Below are 16,615 nucleotides of genomic sequence, written 5' to 3'. Positions count from 1 at the left end.
TTCGGATGGGACGTTAAACGGGTGTCCTGACTCTCTGAGGTCATTAAAGATCCCATGGCACTTATCGTAAGAGTAGGGGTGTTAACCCCGGTGTCCTGGCTAAATTCCCAATCTGGCCCTCAAACCATCATGGTCACTTAATAATCCCCAGTTTATAATTGGCTCATTCATCCCCCTCCTCTCCCCTGTAACTATTCCCCAGGTCGTTGCTGCAAATGAGAACGTGTTCTCAGTCAATTTACCTGGTAAAATAACGGTAAAATAAATAAATAAAATAAAAAAGATAATGCCAGAGGGGCCTTTAACTGACTACAAGAGGAAGCCTTCAGTCTTTGGACCCAAAGTTCCAAAGTTCGGTGCGGAAGACGACCATTGTCACAACATGGACCAAAGGACATGACCTTACAAGTGTACATTTCGTTATTTTGATTTCCGAGTGGAAAAACAGAAAGTCAATGTATTTTGTCATTTATTGTGTCAAAGTTGGACATGGAATAATGGAAAACAAATAACAACAAAATGTATTACATTTTGGGATTTTTGTTTCTTATTTTGTTCATACCCAGATGTACACACCCCCTCATAGAATATTCATTGTTTAGGGGGGGTGTTTACAGCCTAGGTCGGTAGCACAAAGAAAGGATTTGATTGTGTGAGTGTGACAGGAAGATAAAATTACTAATGTTAGCTAAGATGCAGCACTTATTATAAAGGTTGCATGCCAATAGAACAAACTCAACAACAACTGAACAAAGTTGGCTAGTAGGCTAGCTAGCTCTCACTATCTTGTTGGCTAGCTAGCCGTACCTGGTTACTGGCTATCCTATAGTCATACTAGCTAGTAGTAGTTAGTGTAAGTAAGTTAGTCCCTAAACCTGCTACAAGATAAAGCTGCCTGGGCAGAGCTACCTGCTGCAGAAAGGTCAGATTAGCTACATCTTTTGTCGACTGATGGTGTTTATTGACTGAGGAAAAATTAACAGCAGTTACTGTAAATGGTTACCTATCTGGCACTTTGCATAGCTAACTTAGCTATTGCATACACCTACAACAATATCAAATTAACCTATAGTCAGTGCTGATGTGTGTGTGTGTGTACTAAATGTACTAGTTACTCTAATACAGTCTCTAATAGTTTTATAATAATACTCTGATATTGGTGAGGACAGACATACCAATACGTGCAAGGAAGTTCACATTGTTTATTTTTATTTAAACTCAATCAGTCATTCTCAGAATTATTTATTGTTTAAATTATTTTAAACTTTAATTGGACAAGTAGGCTATAACATTTTTGTAATGAAGAAAGTTGTAGTAAGGACCAAGGCTTGCTTGAATATCTTGAAGAAAAGCTGTTGGTGTTGTGATCAAAGAGCAAACAGAAAAACAGAACATTAACACAAAATAATGACAAAAGGTACATTCGATTTCAAGGCCTGTGCCTCCTCTCACTATAATTTTGAAACACAACAACGAGAGTGTGTATTGGTTACATAGACTCCCAATGTTGTGTCCCAAAGCTACTCTCACTACAACTGTGGAGCAGCTGTGGGTTCCCCTGAGTTTAACTGTAAATGACCCACAGCGCTCCACCACTGCAGCTAAAGCCAGCAGCACAGCCTTTACAGAAAAACGTGACTGCAGAAGAAAAGGGGACTCAGAGCACCAGAGAATTATGATTCACACCAAGTCCTCCACTTCATCCCTTTTATATTCACATGTTCAGGAAAAAAAGAGAACACAACTTTTGAAATTAAAGAGACACAGGACTGGATCTGCATCACTCGTTCTTCCATCTCTTGCATAACACTGACCCCCTCTGACTATAGCATCCAACACATCTCTATCAAAAGCTGGAAGAGGAACCTGAGGTAGAAGACGGTATATCACTTATTGGACATTCACAACCAATACGAGAATGCAGAACCCTAATCAACATTCTGATTCTGAAAACATATATAAGAATGAGAACCCTATGGTTACTCTTTATCACAATTGAAAAGACAAAAACAATACTGTTACTGCAAATGCTCAATAATAACTTGTCTATTCCAGCTTTTAGTTATCAGAGTTGGATTGCAGTCACCGGACATTATAACAATGCAGAGGACTACACATGTAAATAAAAAGCAAAAACAACTAAAATATTCCATATACAATATGAACTTGACATTTTATTAAGCTTTTCAGACTAATGATCATCTACAACAGTTTAAAGAAGTATTCACATTCGTATCAAAGATTAATACATTTTAGGCATCTAGGAAAAAACTAAATTCAGTTGGTACTTTCTCAAAACTGGGGTATATGAAACCCCATTGAAATAACAATAATATATATTTCTCTTCCAGTGAGAAAAAGTAAAAAAGAATGTAGAAAAATCTGTCTATTTTTTGCTTCAATGACAAATAACAATGCATGTTTAAAAGCACTAATTGTGTACCACTTTCATCTTGGTTTGTGGTCTAATAGACACCCATTTATTAAGTAGTAATCAAAACCTAAATGGGGATAAAGCTTTTGGAACCAAATAAAATGAGAAAATATCATGCAGAGATATATGTCTAAATGGATCTCTTGCTAATGCGCAACAGTGAACTGAATTCTTTGGTATACATTGTTTGCCATTCAAAAGAAAGTAAAACTGATTGTGTCACACTTCATGCAAACTGTCATCCTATTAGTTAGAAATCCGTTGATTGAAAATACTGTTGCAATGTAGGATGAGAATCAATATAATATACTGTATATAGCTCCGGAATAGAATTTCCCCCTACAATGTACACATCTAGTTGCAACAGTAAAGCTCTAAAGAAAACCAATAATAGGGTGATTTGGTTAGTGTGCATGACATTGATTATAATTGTCATTTTAACCATTATCAAGGGCCCAAAATCCTGGGGGCACTTTCTGAGAGAGGACCCGCATCTCAACTCAGTTGGTCACAGAACGGGGGCACACATGTGCAAAGCTTTGTCTTAGAAGCAGCATCTCAGCTGATCTGCGTTAGATTTTTGGTCTAATACATGAGAAAAACCTCATTGTAATTTTCCCAGGAACCCGCTGAGAGATCAAAAGCAAATGGAGGGAGCAAACAATTACTTTGGATGATAGCATCAGTCACCGCTGCACATTGGCTGTGATCAACAAATCAAACTAATCTGACAAGTGCTAAACTTATTTTTCTACTCTATGGTGAAGTATCAACTACTTAAAGAACAAAAGTAACTCGAATCTGTACTCAGTAGTACATAAACGTCGACAAAAATATAGATATCTTTAGAGATAAAATGTTTTTTTGGTATTCATTCCATTCACTTCCATCGCACTGATTTAACGCTTTTGGTTTTCAACAATCATTCTTCACACTTCTCCCATCCCCATGTGTCATAGAGTTGGACCTCAGATGGATCGGACTTTGGTATATGATCCTTTCTGTTTGTCTCCGACATCTGAGGGTCTCTTTCCCCATTAAGGCCATTTATAAAGCTTTTAAGGTCTGCTGTATTGAAACACATCGACACAAGCATTTTTGTTATGTTCTTTCCCAAAATAACCAAAAAGATAGCTTGCCATACCACAGACACATTATTCCAACTGAATTCAAACTAAAGTTTTTCCACCTGTGAGTGGGGCATCACAAGGCTCTGAACCGTAACTGACAATGTTCTAGAGATACATTCAATACAGATCTATGGCAACTACCCTCTACAATGAGCAGTTCAGGACTAAGAAGATACCCTGTCAGTCAACCATGGAACATTACACATGGCTTTTCAAATGTACTAAACCTTGTTCCCTGAGTTTAGGAAAATAATAACACAACAAAATAATGCTTAAAAAGAGGTAGTATAAAACAGGAATTGCAAGGGCAACTGCACATTGACAACAAAAAAAAATGTCTTAACCACTATGGATAACCTGAAAAGTACATTGTGTCATACTGGCTTATTATTGAATTTCAGCAACTTATGTAGTAAATTGTACTGGCCCTTAATCTACCATAGCCGAACACTCAAAGCTTATTGTAAAGTAACCTGAGAAATAGTCCAAATAACCTGTGATAAAGAAGAAAATAACAAAGCTTTAATTGAGATCTGTAGTACCCTTACAATCCCGTACTTCATTATAAACAAGGAGGAAAATGAATACGGGACAAATCTTACCTAGCAAAAATGAATTATTGCCATCAGGAAGTATCAGTTGTTCCATAAAGGAAGAGACCCCTTACATAGTTCAGGTATAAGTCGTTATTATTAAATACTGTATATAGTTGGAGTTTACCAAGAGGTAAACTGAGGTAGATCATCAGCAAATGAAGGGCTCACTCTACACTTTGCTCCAGTGATAAACTCTTAAATAATGTCAGAAATGTAAGTCACATTTCACAATTTTGACGATCTCTTGAAACATTCATGGTGGGTGAGATTTTTCTTTCAAACACATACACACAAACAATGAATCAAAATAAAATGAGTACACATTCACTAGAAGATTCTTTGATAGAAATCACCAGAACCCAAACCAGAGCCCAGTTTTTCCAAAGACCTGGATATTTGGATTTCTGCTCATTGTCTTTTAAAACAGTGGAGTGAGTTTAGGGTTGGGGGATTGATGGGAGGTCACACAGACTGCTAGAGAGAAAGTGCAGGCTGGGAATTGTCTGGGGCCTGATAGTGGTGATGGTTGCACGGTTTCTCCATGGAGTCTCCAATCTCCAGGTTGAGGTGAGACTGCTCCCCTAGCTCCCCCTCACTCTCCTGGGCAGGACTGCAGAATGACCCCCCGCTCTCCTCTCTCAGAGACGCAGGGCGGCTGCCGGGACCAGAGGACAGGTTGGTCATCTCTGTCTCGTCGTGAGAGTAACGGCCCGAGTCGCCTGTCTCGTGGCTGCCCTCGCTGTTGGAGGAGCCCTCTGTGTCAAAAGGTGGGCCAAACAGGACCTGCAGGGAGGTGGGCTGGTTGGGTGACGACAGAGACTCATCCTCGTAGCACAGCACTGTTGCTCCTGGCTGGTACGAGCAGATTCCATGGCTCTTCCTCTGGATCTGAGTTAGTAAGAAAGGGTGAACAAAGAAGGGAATTAAAATGGATAAAGGGAGGAATATCTGCTGGTCTCACCTCCGATTATGTTCTATTTAAGTAATGTTATTTTACTTGAACACTTTTGTATTTATCTTTCTTACCTGGCTGTTCTTAGCATTAATTATTTTCTGATTACTGAAGGAAAACCACTTATTTCTCTTCTCAGTGATTGGATAAACTGGTCCGAGGCTATTGATGATCAGATTTGTTCCACCCTGGAAATTAAATGAAATTTGCAGTGCTCTGAATCTGTCTACATTGGTTATTTTCCATGTACTTCGGAGACATAATGCAAGAGGAAATGTTAGAGGAAAGGAAGGGCGTAACAGAGCCATATCCCCTTACCTTGGCATCAATGAAGTGGTCTGCTCTCATCATTGGCACCATAACATCAGCATTCTCAGCCTGGCCCTCAGAGCCCAGGTGGACCGAAGCAGAGGGGACCTGACCAGCCTCCTGCCTGATGGCTTTAGTAGCTGACGATTTCCTGTCAAACAATCATACAATATTAATATAGAAATAACAGAAGAGGTTCTATGCAAACCAACTAGGCAGTCAGAAAAGTAATCTCATATCAAGTTACAACAACACACTAAATCTGTTAAAAGGGTTACCTGTTTTTGCCTCTGCAGACAAGGATGAAGGCACAGATGATGATGCAGATCAGTGCAATGCAAACCCCCACGATGATCCCTGTCATCGACTTCTGGTCCAGGTGGTAGAAGCCACTAGAGAACACTGCAAGACAGTTGTCACAAGTGATGAGACAGCCATAGGAGACATACACTCCTATCTAGGCTCTGTGTGGGTTCTACATCTCCACACTGTGTATCAAAATCAATACACCTGGCAATCACCTCCCCTGACATTCACAGAGATGTATTACAGTGTAAATAATTTAGCAGGAGACCAAGGCTGCAGGCCAAGCTATTGAATTTGAATTACATCTAGTAGGTCAAGTGACGACAACAAGAAGAATCGTGTCATGAAAGTCAATGAAAGAAAGACCAAGTATGCACCACATTAGTCACTAACCTGTAGCTGAGCCATGGGAGCGCCTGGGGTTGTGACCGGAGGTGGAGCCATCATTCTGCACGGCCAGTTCCACGGTGTGTGAAAACGGCCCGTCTCCCATATCGTTGGACGCGGACACCTTGACCAGGTAGATGTTCCCCGGCTGTAGGTTCTCCAGTAGAGCCATGGTGATGCTCCCTATCACCGAGAAATATGTCATTAGTGACCGATGTCAACCCATTTGAGCCTCAGCAATAAAAGGACATGGAAATGTGAATATTGTTTTAACACGCTGCAGTGTTGTCATTCACCACGTGGTAATAAATATAGCTGTTCAAATTCATCTCTAAATAAATTAACTGGAGGAAATATGTCAAGCCTGATTTTTTTTGCTCCTCTCCCATTTTCAACTGACCCATGAAGAACAGGGGTTTACAACTCAGTGGGGAAAAAACACATGAAAACCTGAGGCATATGAGGGGATATTTGTGACCAGATTGTCAGGCAAAGGACGGAGGGTCAGGGATCAGAGGGCTCTAACCCCCCCCAATACCACCCAGCTCCCCTGCAGTAACGGTTTGGGCAACAGGGTTGATTTCCAGTGGTGGGGGGCTGGTGCAAGGCAGGATGGCTTTGTGAACAGCCTCAATTTTGACCCCCTCACCTGTGGCTTAGAAAGGAAAGATCAGATGCCTCACATTTCCTGGAGTCATCTGCTCTCAATTACGCCTATGCTACCCAGAATCTGTGTTTTTACCCAGGAGCTGGACACTCTCGCAGCTGGCCAGTAATACTTACTGCCACACGTCAGGCCTTTGGGTACACAAAACATATGTGTGTGTTGCTATGGCCACATTAACTATATGGTAGTAGTCCATAGTAACTACAGCACTCTTGACCAGTGTGTTTCAGGTTGAATGATTACAATCTTGAGTGATTGAAGTCCTTCACTCACTTAAAAGAGGAGAATGAGAATATTGGACCTAAAGCCACAAAAACAGATCATACCCCCCCCCGTGCTAAATCAAAGCTCCAAGTATATAATCCATCCTTTGATTGGTAAGACAACAGGAGGGGGTTATCTAAGAACAACCTGAGATCACAAGGACTAGTGACAAATACAGAAATGGATCAGAGGATGAAATTAGAAATTAGTTGATTTCCAATGGCCTGTATTGTGTGAATCTCTCTCTCTCTCTCTCTCTCTCTCTCTCTCTCTCTCTCTCTCTCTCTCTCTCTCTCTCTCTCTCTCTCTCTTTCGCTCTCTCTCTCTTTCGCTCTCTTTCGCTCTCTTTGGCTCACCTTCCCTCTGCAGCACCTTCCACTCTCCAGCTACCCAGGCCTTCCTGGAAGCGTAGAGGATGGTATAACGTGTCACCGCCAAGTTGGGCTCATCTGGAAGTTTCCATGACACCAGCGCTGTGTCGTCCTCGATCAGAGTCACTTTCACACCTGACGGTGGCAGAGTAGGTGCTGGGGAAGAAAAAATGCCAGTTTTAACCCTGAGGCTAAATCGCTGATGAAGATGTACAACTGCCATAAAAAAAAAAAAAATGCTCTTCGTAACTGGTAATGAGTTTTGAGGAATACTGAAAATGTATGCCTGAACCAGGGCCTAGACCAAAGCGACATTTTAATCAGAGAAGGTTCTTTGATATCACTCATAAGGATAACTACATCTCACAAGCTATGGCCCTTGCTTATGATCCCTTTCCCTAGAGATGTGTAGATATGTGTAATAATGCAGTGAGAGTGAGCATATAGACTACTGTGCAGTTCAATGAATTTTTTCCTGTGTGTCTTTTTCTAATCCTTTCAAGAGCAAAACCCCATTAGAGGGAAACTGAGAGCTCATTGGCAAGGCTCTGTCAAGTGGTTGCGCTCTAGTTGTGATTTGTTTGCAGAATGCAGAGCCTTATGGTTACGTGACTGCGAGAGTCCTGGGGAGATAAACAGTTTTAAGACAGGCACAATAATTCCAGTAAGTATTCTATTTCAGTAGGCTAGGAAGTACCATCGGAGCCCAAAAAGGGTGAGAGTATATTTTATTAATCTATACAGCATGTGCTGCTGTATGAAGCCATGTTGGTGCTCACCTTCAGGCAGAGTGCTCTGGTAGACCACAGGGCTCCAGGGGCTGGACAGTTGGTCAAGGTGCAGGCGGACAGCAAACTCATACCTGGTGTTGGGCTCTAAGTCCGGGACCAGGATGTTCTTCTCAGCACTGTAGAGGAGAACCACAATGACAAAAATGGATTTAGAACATATACTGTATATGGAGATTATTAATCAGATCCAATACTTTGGCAATTGACCTGCAAATTCTTAAATCCGTACACAGTGCTACCCTGAGTTATGTGACCATACTAAGCGCCCTCTATCCAGTTAAATGACTATGTGCTATGGGGTATGAAGAGGAAGGTATTATATAGGACACTCACGTCTGCAGGTAGAGTACCAGGGAGGCGTTCTGAAGGCCCACAGGGTTACAGCGGATGGTGTAGTTGACGATCTGGCTGGAGGTGAAGGCTGGACGCCCCCAGTGGAGGAATACGGCAGACGAGCTGTTGGCCTTGGCATACACGTGGTGAGGGGGTGGCGGAGGGGGCACCATACGATCACGAACCGCTGATACACACAGAATTTTTTTTATGTTAGAGGTACTCATGCGTTGAAGGATTGATAACTATCATCTATCTCAATAGACAATGGTTGATTGCTTTACGTGAAGAACTTACAGACACATCCAGGGGTGCTGATAGTCTGGTCTGCCTGGTAGCCATCTCCTATGAAACTGAACGCCAGGAGCTTCACATGGTACTTCTTTCTTGGGTCTAAAAATAACAACATTTACATTTCTTTCACTGTAGTCCTATGGGTATAGTATACTTTTTTGCAAACATCATATAGACTTTCACCTCAAATTGACCAGTGGAAGTGAGCGTGTCTGTCCACTGGGGGGCATTACACTGAACCAGAGGCTGTGTGATTTCTCCAACCAGTGGGCTGTGAGAGTGCCAGTGGTCAGTCCTATTCAATTCCAGGACAGGGGGGTTAAACCACAAGACAATGCCCCCCCCCCCCCCCCCCCCCCGCAGGAAAGACAGAGCGGTCAATCACATGGCCAGAGTCAGTGGCCTTGCAGACCCCAGGTAGAACAAACGCTGCTAAGTTAAATGTCCTCTCTGTACCCAACAGGCCACTGATAAAACGTTTAGGCCAAACACTATCCAAATGTTTCACTTCATATCTGCATTGATTGGATAATTTGTCTCCTAGACTACGATCTCTTGTCATCCTGGAATAACCAGGTTACTGTGCATGACATATTCAGACAAGGAGGATAGGGTTGGAAAGGTAATACTTCATCATATTAATGTGTTATTACCCTGTCTTGTGCGTAACAATAGTATTTTTTTTTATTTTTTTTATTTCACCTTTATTTAACCAGGTAGGCTAGTTGAGAACAAGTTCTCATTTGCAACTGCGACCTGGCCAAGATAAAGCATAGCAGTGTGAACAGACAACACAGAGTTACACATGGAGTAAACAATAAACAAGTCAATAACATGGTAGAAAAAAAGAGAATCTATATACAATGTGTGCAAAAGGCATGAGGTAGGCAATAAATCGAATAATTACAATTTAGCAGATTAACACTGGAGTGATAAATCATCAGATGATCATGTGCAAGAAGAGATACTGGTGTGCAAAAGAGCAGAAAAGTAAATAAATAAAAGCAGTATGGGGGGTGAGGTAGGTAAATTGGGTGGGTAGTTTACAGATGGACTATGTACAGCTGCAGCGATCGGTTAGCTGCTCGGATAGCAGATTTTTAAAGTTGTTGAGGGAGATAAAAGTCTCCAACTTCAGAGATTTTTGCAATTCGTTCCAGTCGCAGGCAGCAGAGAACTGGAAGGAAAGGCGTCCAAATGAGGTTTTAGCTTTAGGGATGATCAGTGAGATACACCTGCTGGAGCGTATAACTAATTCCAGAAAAATTGGTTGAGCCAGAGTATAGCTGTATTGGGTGAACCGGCTGCAGTGTATTAAAATATCAGTACACAGGCAATTACAGGAAGCTCCTGCTGCAACCATGAGGACCTTGCTGAAATAGCTGAGGATCTATCAAACTAATGACTTACTGCCTCCTAGGAATTCCAAGGTTCTTCAATATTTCAAAGTATGTCACCCATCATTACACACAGAGTAAGCAGAGGAATCTAAACAAATTAGCTTCAATCTGTGAGTGTTAGTTCAATATGTTTATTTTGAAAACACTGGGACATATTGATTTGTATTTCAGTCATCAGTTGTCGAAACAGCACTGAAATACAGTCTAGTCTTGTTAATGGGATTTATCTGTTAATTGAATGATTAGAATATTCCACCCTGAAACCATATAATTGTATGGAATTGATTAGAATGTATACAATTATAATCAATACATGTGTAGTTCTAGTCAGAATTAGGGTAAAACAATATAGCTAATGTTTATGTCTTTATAGTATCTTAGAAACAGACTGTCTGAGCAGAATTCGGTGCTGACCTTGGCTGGGGCCACTGAGAGTACTTCCCAGGGTCTCCCTATCTTGAGGGAGGATGGGGAGTAAATCTCACGGTCCCTAATCTTTGTCGGCTGGGTAGCAGGACAGTGTGTGCATACCTACTGTTTGTGTGCAAATGTGTGTGCGTATGTTAGTGTGAATGTGGGTGCGTATGTTTGTGTGAATGTGTGTGCGTGAGAAGCCAGTATAAAATAAATTGTACAACAGACCAGAGCTCTCCTAAATAAACGTTGCTGACTATTGTAGACTGGCCTCTGTCTGTTTCATTTCAACAAGAACCTTACAAATTCTTGGTAGCAGACCGAGTAGTTCAATTGAAGTTCAGTTTATGAACCTTGAGAACATAATTCTCTTAACAAGTCTAGAGGAAACTGAAGTGCTGCACGGCCTTACATGAGATCTTACCATAGGCCTACGTAAGAGGCTGTGGGATGACACATCATTATCCAACCAAGAGGGGGGGTAAGTGTAGTAGGCTGTATAGAACGCCATCTATGCTTTACAGAATTATACAGCTAGATCGCAGTACTTCATGAGAAGATGTACAGCTACTAATAACATAACTAGTATCAGTGGAATAGTGAGCACCAGTAACCGAAAGTTTGCTGGATCGAATCACCGAGCTGACAAGGTAAAAATCTGTCGTTCTGTCCCTGAGCAAGGCAGTTAACCCACTGTTACCCGGGCGCCGAAGACGTGGATGTCGATTATGGCAGCCCTCCACACCTCTCTGATTCAGAGGGGTTGGGTTGCGGAAGACACATTTCAGTTGAATGCATTCAGTTGTACAACTGACTAGGTATCCCCCTTCCCTTTCGCCATGGAACAGTAATGCAGTGTAGAACATGAACACTAGGTTGTGCTACAGGATACATACGTTGAGAGGAGCACAGGAGTGTGGATACAAACTCAAGTCATGCCTATCCTCAGTTCCAGTCACAGAAGCAGTCATTTATGAGTTCTACGTTACTAACAGTTTCTGTGATCATGTCTCAGAGACAAATAAAAGGTAGTCAGTTAGATCAGGGTTTCCCAAATTTGGACCTGCCCCCCGTTTAGTTTTTTGCTCTAGCACTACACAGTCGTAAATGAGAACTTGTTCTCAACTGGCCTACCTGGTTAAATAAAGGTGAAATAAATGTTTTTAAAACACAGCTGATTCCAACTTAACATCAAGCTTTGATTATTTGAATCAGCTGTGTAGTGCTAGGGCAAAACCAAAACGTGCACCCAGGAGGGGCCCCAGGACCGAGTTTGGGAAACCTTACATTAGATTATCTAAACCCAAGGGTAACCCATGTTGATCATCTGACAAACTGCTAGAGGATCATATTCACTGCATGTGTGTGAAAATATATGTTGTAATGATGAGCAGGCTCTATATCTTCAAAAGAGTTGAACATATCAAAAGGCAATTACAGTCACTGTGAAAAATCCAACCACTTTGTTGAACAACCATTTCATCATGTTTACTATGCTCCAAGAGCTAAAACAACTGTGTTTTTTCTAGGATCAATCGGAGGGCCTTGAGGCTATGGGAGGGTCCAGGGGTGGAGTCAGGGCTATGGGAGGCAGGGGGATGGGCAAGAGGAGAGTCCGAGGGGTGTGGTTTGAGCCACTAAGACCCTTAGCCCTGAGGAGTTTCAATGGAGCCAGCAGGTCAGGCCTAGATAAAACTCAGAAGGAATCTGAGGTCATGGGTGTAGAATACGAGTTGAGCCTCTTTTTTTCTCCCTCAGAATCCTTGCCCTTTCTCCGTTCCCTAAGCCTTAATTGGGAAAGATAAAGAAGTGACTTGCAGGAGGGGAGAAAAAATACTTAAAAGTGTCTTAAATTCTATGTGGTATCCTCTAAAGATTAGATACAACAACTTAGAATTGGATCAAAATATATTACTGATAATATGATTGCATAAAAATATGAACCTTCTCTCTTTATATTTCTACATTATAGATAGGTCAATGACTAGGCTACTGTAGTCACTTGCTACAGAAAACATTTAGTTATGCTAATTAGTTCTTGTTTGTTGAAAACAACGATAGGAAAATAATTGCACATATTTGTGAGGTTCCTATATCTTTACTTTCTCTAGGAAAAGACAATGAATTAGTATACACTAGCATAGCTCTTTTCTGTCCCATGTCCACTCTGGTGTCCACAGTCAGGCTGGCCGGGCTTTGGACAGTCCCAGGGGCTTTTGTTCGGCCCCAATCTCTGAAGAGGAGCAGTCAGGGTCTCACAGTCCCAACCCAGCCCAGCCCCACAGCACAATGGGCCTGCAGTAATTATGCAGGAGAGGGGCTGCGAGAGTGGGCAGGCTTTGACATCTGGGCCATGACCTTTGACATGGAATCTGGGCAAGCTAAATCCTGCCAAAGGAAGGGTTATGGACACTGCTCTTAGGGGGGAGGGTCAAGCAGGGGAACTGAGCAGAAAAGGGGGAAAAAACACCAAGAGACAAAAATAAAAATTCACTTAATAGGTGACGATAAATAGTGCCAATAGGAGGAAATGGTGAAGCGAGAGAGCAGAACTCTTCAATGGGCAATTTCATAGCCGATATAATGAAAGCATGATTAGCTTTAGCAAGCTCAATTGTTCAGCTTAACTGCTCTTTGAAACATAGGAGTGACCTAAGGTTATACTATGTTTTCTGTATAAATTCAGAAAATTGAATAAATTCAGAACTTGCAAAAGTTTTCTGTAAGCAATTTAGGAGAAAATATGGAATTTTACTTCATGGAAATGTATTGAAGTGTTAATTAAAAAATCTGTGAGTAATACACATGGTTTGGGTAAGGTTATCAGGGATCTCCATGGTTGAAGATAAGAGGTGTCCACACAAACCTCCCCCTCTGTATGGAGTCAACCATGCTTGCACTAACCGCCACTCACAATAAACCCTGGTCAAAAGGAAATGTGTGTTAGCCCTGGCTCATTCAACAACACCAAATCCCTCACAAAGATAAGATATGCTTCAGTTGCCACATAATAAAGGGCAATAATCCCCCTGTGTGTGGATTCAAGGCCAAATGTTTCTTCTTAGATATCACAAAAACTAACATCAATCAAACTTGTTGTGCCTTACTCACTTTGCTTGAGAAAAGTTCATAACTAATTTCCTCAGAATAATACACAATCTGCCTAACCCTTACTGTCATTGCGTAAAGATGCACCAAAGTGAAGCTGGTTCATTTTCCCGTCATGCCTGTTGGGTTAATCTTGCAAGGCTTTGCTCTCCCCATAAATTATGATGCCAGTTTGTATTTGTGGGGAAATTCTTGAGCTGTTTGTGGTCACCTGATTTTTTACAGCCGTTTTGCAGATCCTGCAGGCCCCTAAGGCTTTGTTCTCCCCTGAGAATGGCCTCCCAGGCCACAGCAAGAAGGGTCTGAGCCAGGGCTATAAATGTCAACTCCCACAATGATCCACAAAGCAGCATATACCATAGGGGGAGCGTATATCTCCCTCTGACACACACACACACGCGCAAACACACACGCGCAAACACACACACACACACACACACACACACACACACACACACACACACAGGCAAACACACAGGCAAACACAGTTTATTGATGTAGTGGGCTCACTAATACCCATCTATCTTTTATCTGACACCAGGCATGCAATAACTAATGTTTTCCCAGAGAAAAGACCACTCCACGATGGGCAAGGTGGCCCCACGCTATGAGATAAATCTACTACCGTACACCCAGTCCTGGTGCCAACAGGTATGGGAGGTATTTCAACCGTGACTATGCCACAGGAAGAATAAACATGAATGGGAGGACCTCAGTATTTCAACACCATGTCATTTATACACTGAGCTACAACCTCTCACATTCCTAACTTAGAGAGCCCTTTCAGTCATGTGGAATGGTCTTAAGAGATCATTTAGTAATAGCCAGAGCAGAGCTGGTCTGTTTCTACTACACATTTAGAACTCAACCATGTTCATGTCTTTTTTCTGTTAGAGAGGTATGTTATTTGTGCACTTTAGAGCAACATTCACTCAATAATACAGTAACGGTTGGCTTGTTGTCTTTACCACATCAAAGCCAAGTGAATTTAGATCCCAGGGATCTGAAATACTTATCAAGTCACTCAGTAAGATTGGTGTTGTTCATAATCCCTGACTGATCGAACACATTCTCTAGGCTGTGTGTGGTTGTGGTTTCCAAACCTGTGTGACTGTCACAAGTGTCCTTGGGTGAAGTAAAGAGTTAAAGTTAAAGCCTCTGTTAATTGCATTACTATCAGAGACATTACAGCTTAATCCTTTATCCTGGATAAAATCCAATTAACATTTTAATTGAAGCTCCATTTTGCTCTCTACTTCAGACATGCCATGGAGGGCATATAATCTTGTTATTAGACAAATCCAGACTGTTTTCTAATGGAAAAACATTTAATCAATTCAATAGTAAGTAGACTGATTAAAAGTCAGTAAGAAAACAATGTCCTACCGGGCACAATATGTATAGTTTATTAAAGGACATAAGTCATGGTTTGTCACTCAAACAACATTGAACAAAATCAATAGGGAAATGCCCTTTCCACTGCTGTTCTGTCCTTGGAAGGTCAAATCGAGACAGGGACTACTCAATTATGGGCAAACATGGACATTAAAGCAGACCCAAATTGATGAGAACACCCCGTTTGAATTAAAATACCCTGTTTGGAGATGTGGGTCACCTCCACGAAAAGAAAAAATGACTTAATGTTACACTTCTCATATTGGTTTATTATTATTATTATCTATGTCACACCAAACTCACCAAAGCATATCCGAAGGGAAAACTGAGTCAAGTCAGTCTTTTTATCTGAAGCTGTTTCTCTGTTTAACACACCACTTACTGAAATCAACGTTGTAAAAATGTGGTGCCATGGGCAGGCACTGAAATCGTACCTAAAACCTATCTGACACTGACAGTAATACGTGACAAATTAAACTGCTGTGTCTCCTCTCCAACAGGAAGTATCTCCCCTGAGGGGGGAAACCTTTGGGAAGATAAATGAGATGCATACTTCTCTTCAACATGTCATACTACAAGTCACATTCCATGGATATGTATTTACAGAAAAGCTCAGCTACCAGTGGTCAGGGGCTGAATTTGGTTGACTCTTGGTCAATTAAGTCTCTTTTCTGGCCCTTAAAGCCTAACACAATGAAAGCCTTTGATGTGAATGCTCCTCCAAATGCTCTGATCACAGCAGTCATAAAACACACCATAAATCTGCTCCACAAGAACAGCTTCCCTCTCCTCTAAAGACAGCCCTGGAATACACCTCTGCTAGCTATTCTATGAAACAGGCACATTTGAGGTCATTAAACTGTTTCAATGAGAGACAAATGAAAAACCAAGGCATAGTAAGTGTGTTTTTGTGATATCTATCTATATCACATTACTACAACTTGTTTGTCCACTATGTTCATTATTCCAGGAGGAAAATGTGGTTCATGAGGAAAAGGAGAATGTACACAAAAAGCCAGACTTCATATGTTCTATCTCTCCAATAGATTTTACCTCAAGCTTTATAAAAATATTCTCTATTGAAAAATAATTATCCATTCAAAACAACAAATATTTCATAAAGTACAGCACTTTAAAACCTACTCAATACTATAGCCTTGTGTCATTCTAAACAACAGCTGGTGCCAAAATGGGGGAAGTTTCAGCAGTCATATTTATCGCCCCCTTCACAGTAAGACCCCTCCATGACAAAAAAAAACACATACTGTAGCAAGAAAACAAAAAGGTATTGGGGGACACATACTGTATTTAACCCCCCCCCCCCCCCCCCCCCCCACCCCTTATGCTTTCTAATCCTGGTCTAGTGCCAGAGCTTCCTGATTCAAAATTCAGCTGCTGGCCACCTGGCTGACCTCCTCTGGCCACAGATGGTCAGTTGTCCACTGCAGTAGTGTGGGACTCCCT

The 16,615-nt window shown here is 41.5% G+C and overlaps 1 protein-coding gene across 1 annotated transcript in view; it reads right to left on the bottom strand.

The window, feature by feature from the left end:
• Positions 1–1,188: 1,188 nt before the first annotated feature.
• The window catches only part of LOC139576072 (protogenin A-like), a 41,556-nt gene continuing 26,129 nt past the window's right edge, over positions 1,189–16,615 (bottom strand). Inside the window, exons 11-19 of the mRNA XM_071401721.1 lie at positions 8,838–8,933; positions 8,541–8,727; positions 8,196–8,323; positions 7,402–7,572; positions 6,121–6,297; positions 5,700–5,823; positions 5,431–5,572; positions 5,187–5,300; positions 1,189–5,048 (exon numbers count right to left, since the gene is read on the bottom strand). Coding sequence (XP_071257822.1) covers positions 4,635–5,048; positions 5,187–5,300; positions 5,431–5,572; positions 5,700–5,823; positions 6,121–6,297; positions 7,402–7,572; positions 8,196–8,323; positions 8,541–8,727; positions 8,838–8,933 — 1,553 coding nt within the window. The 3' untranslated portion in view covers positions 1,189–4,634. The remainder of the gene's footprint in view (positions 5,049–5,186; positions 5,301–5,430; positions 5,573–5,699; positions 5,824–6,120; positions 6,298–7,401; positions 7,573–8,195; positions 8,324–8,540; positions 8,728–8,837; positions 8,934–16,615) is intronic.

Source organism: Salvelinus alpinus, chromosome 5, assembly GCF_045679555.1.
Source record: "Salvelinus alpinus chromosome 5, SLU_Salpinus.1, whole genome shotgun sequence".
In the NCBI taxonomy this organism is placed as follows: domain Eukaryota; kingdom Metazoa; phylum Chordata; class Actinopteri; order Salmoniformes; family Salmonidae; genus Salvelinus; species Salvelinus alpinus.
This window is presented reverse-complemented; position numbering and strand designations above follow the sequence as displayed.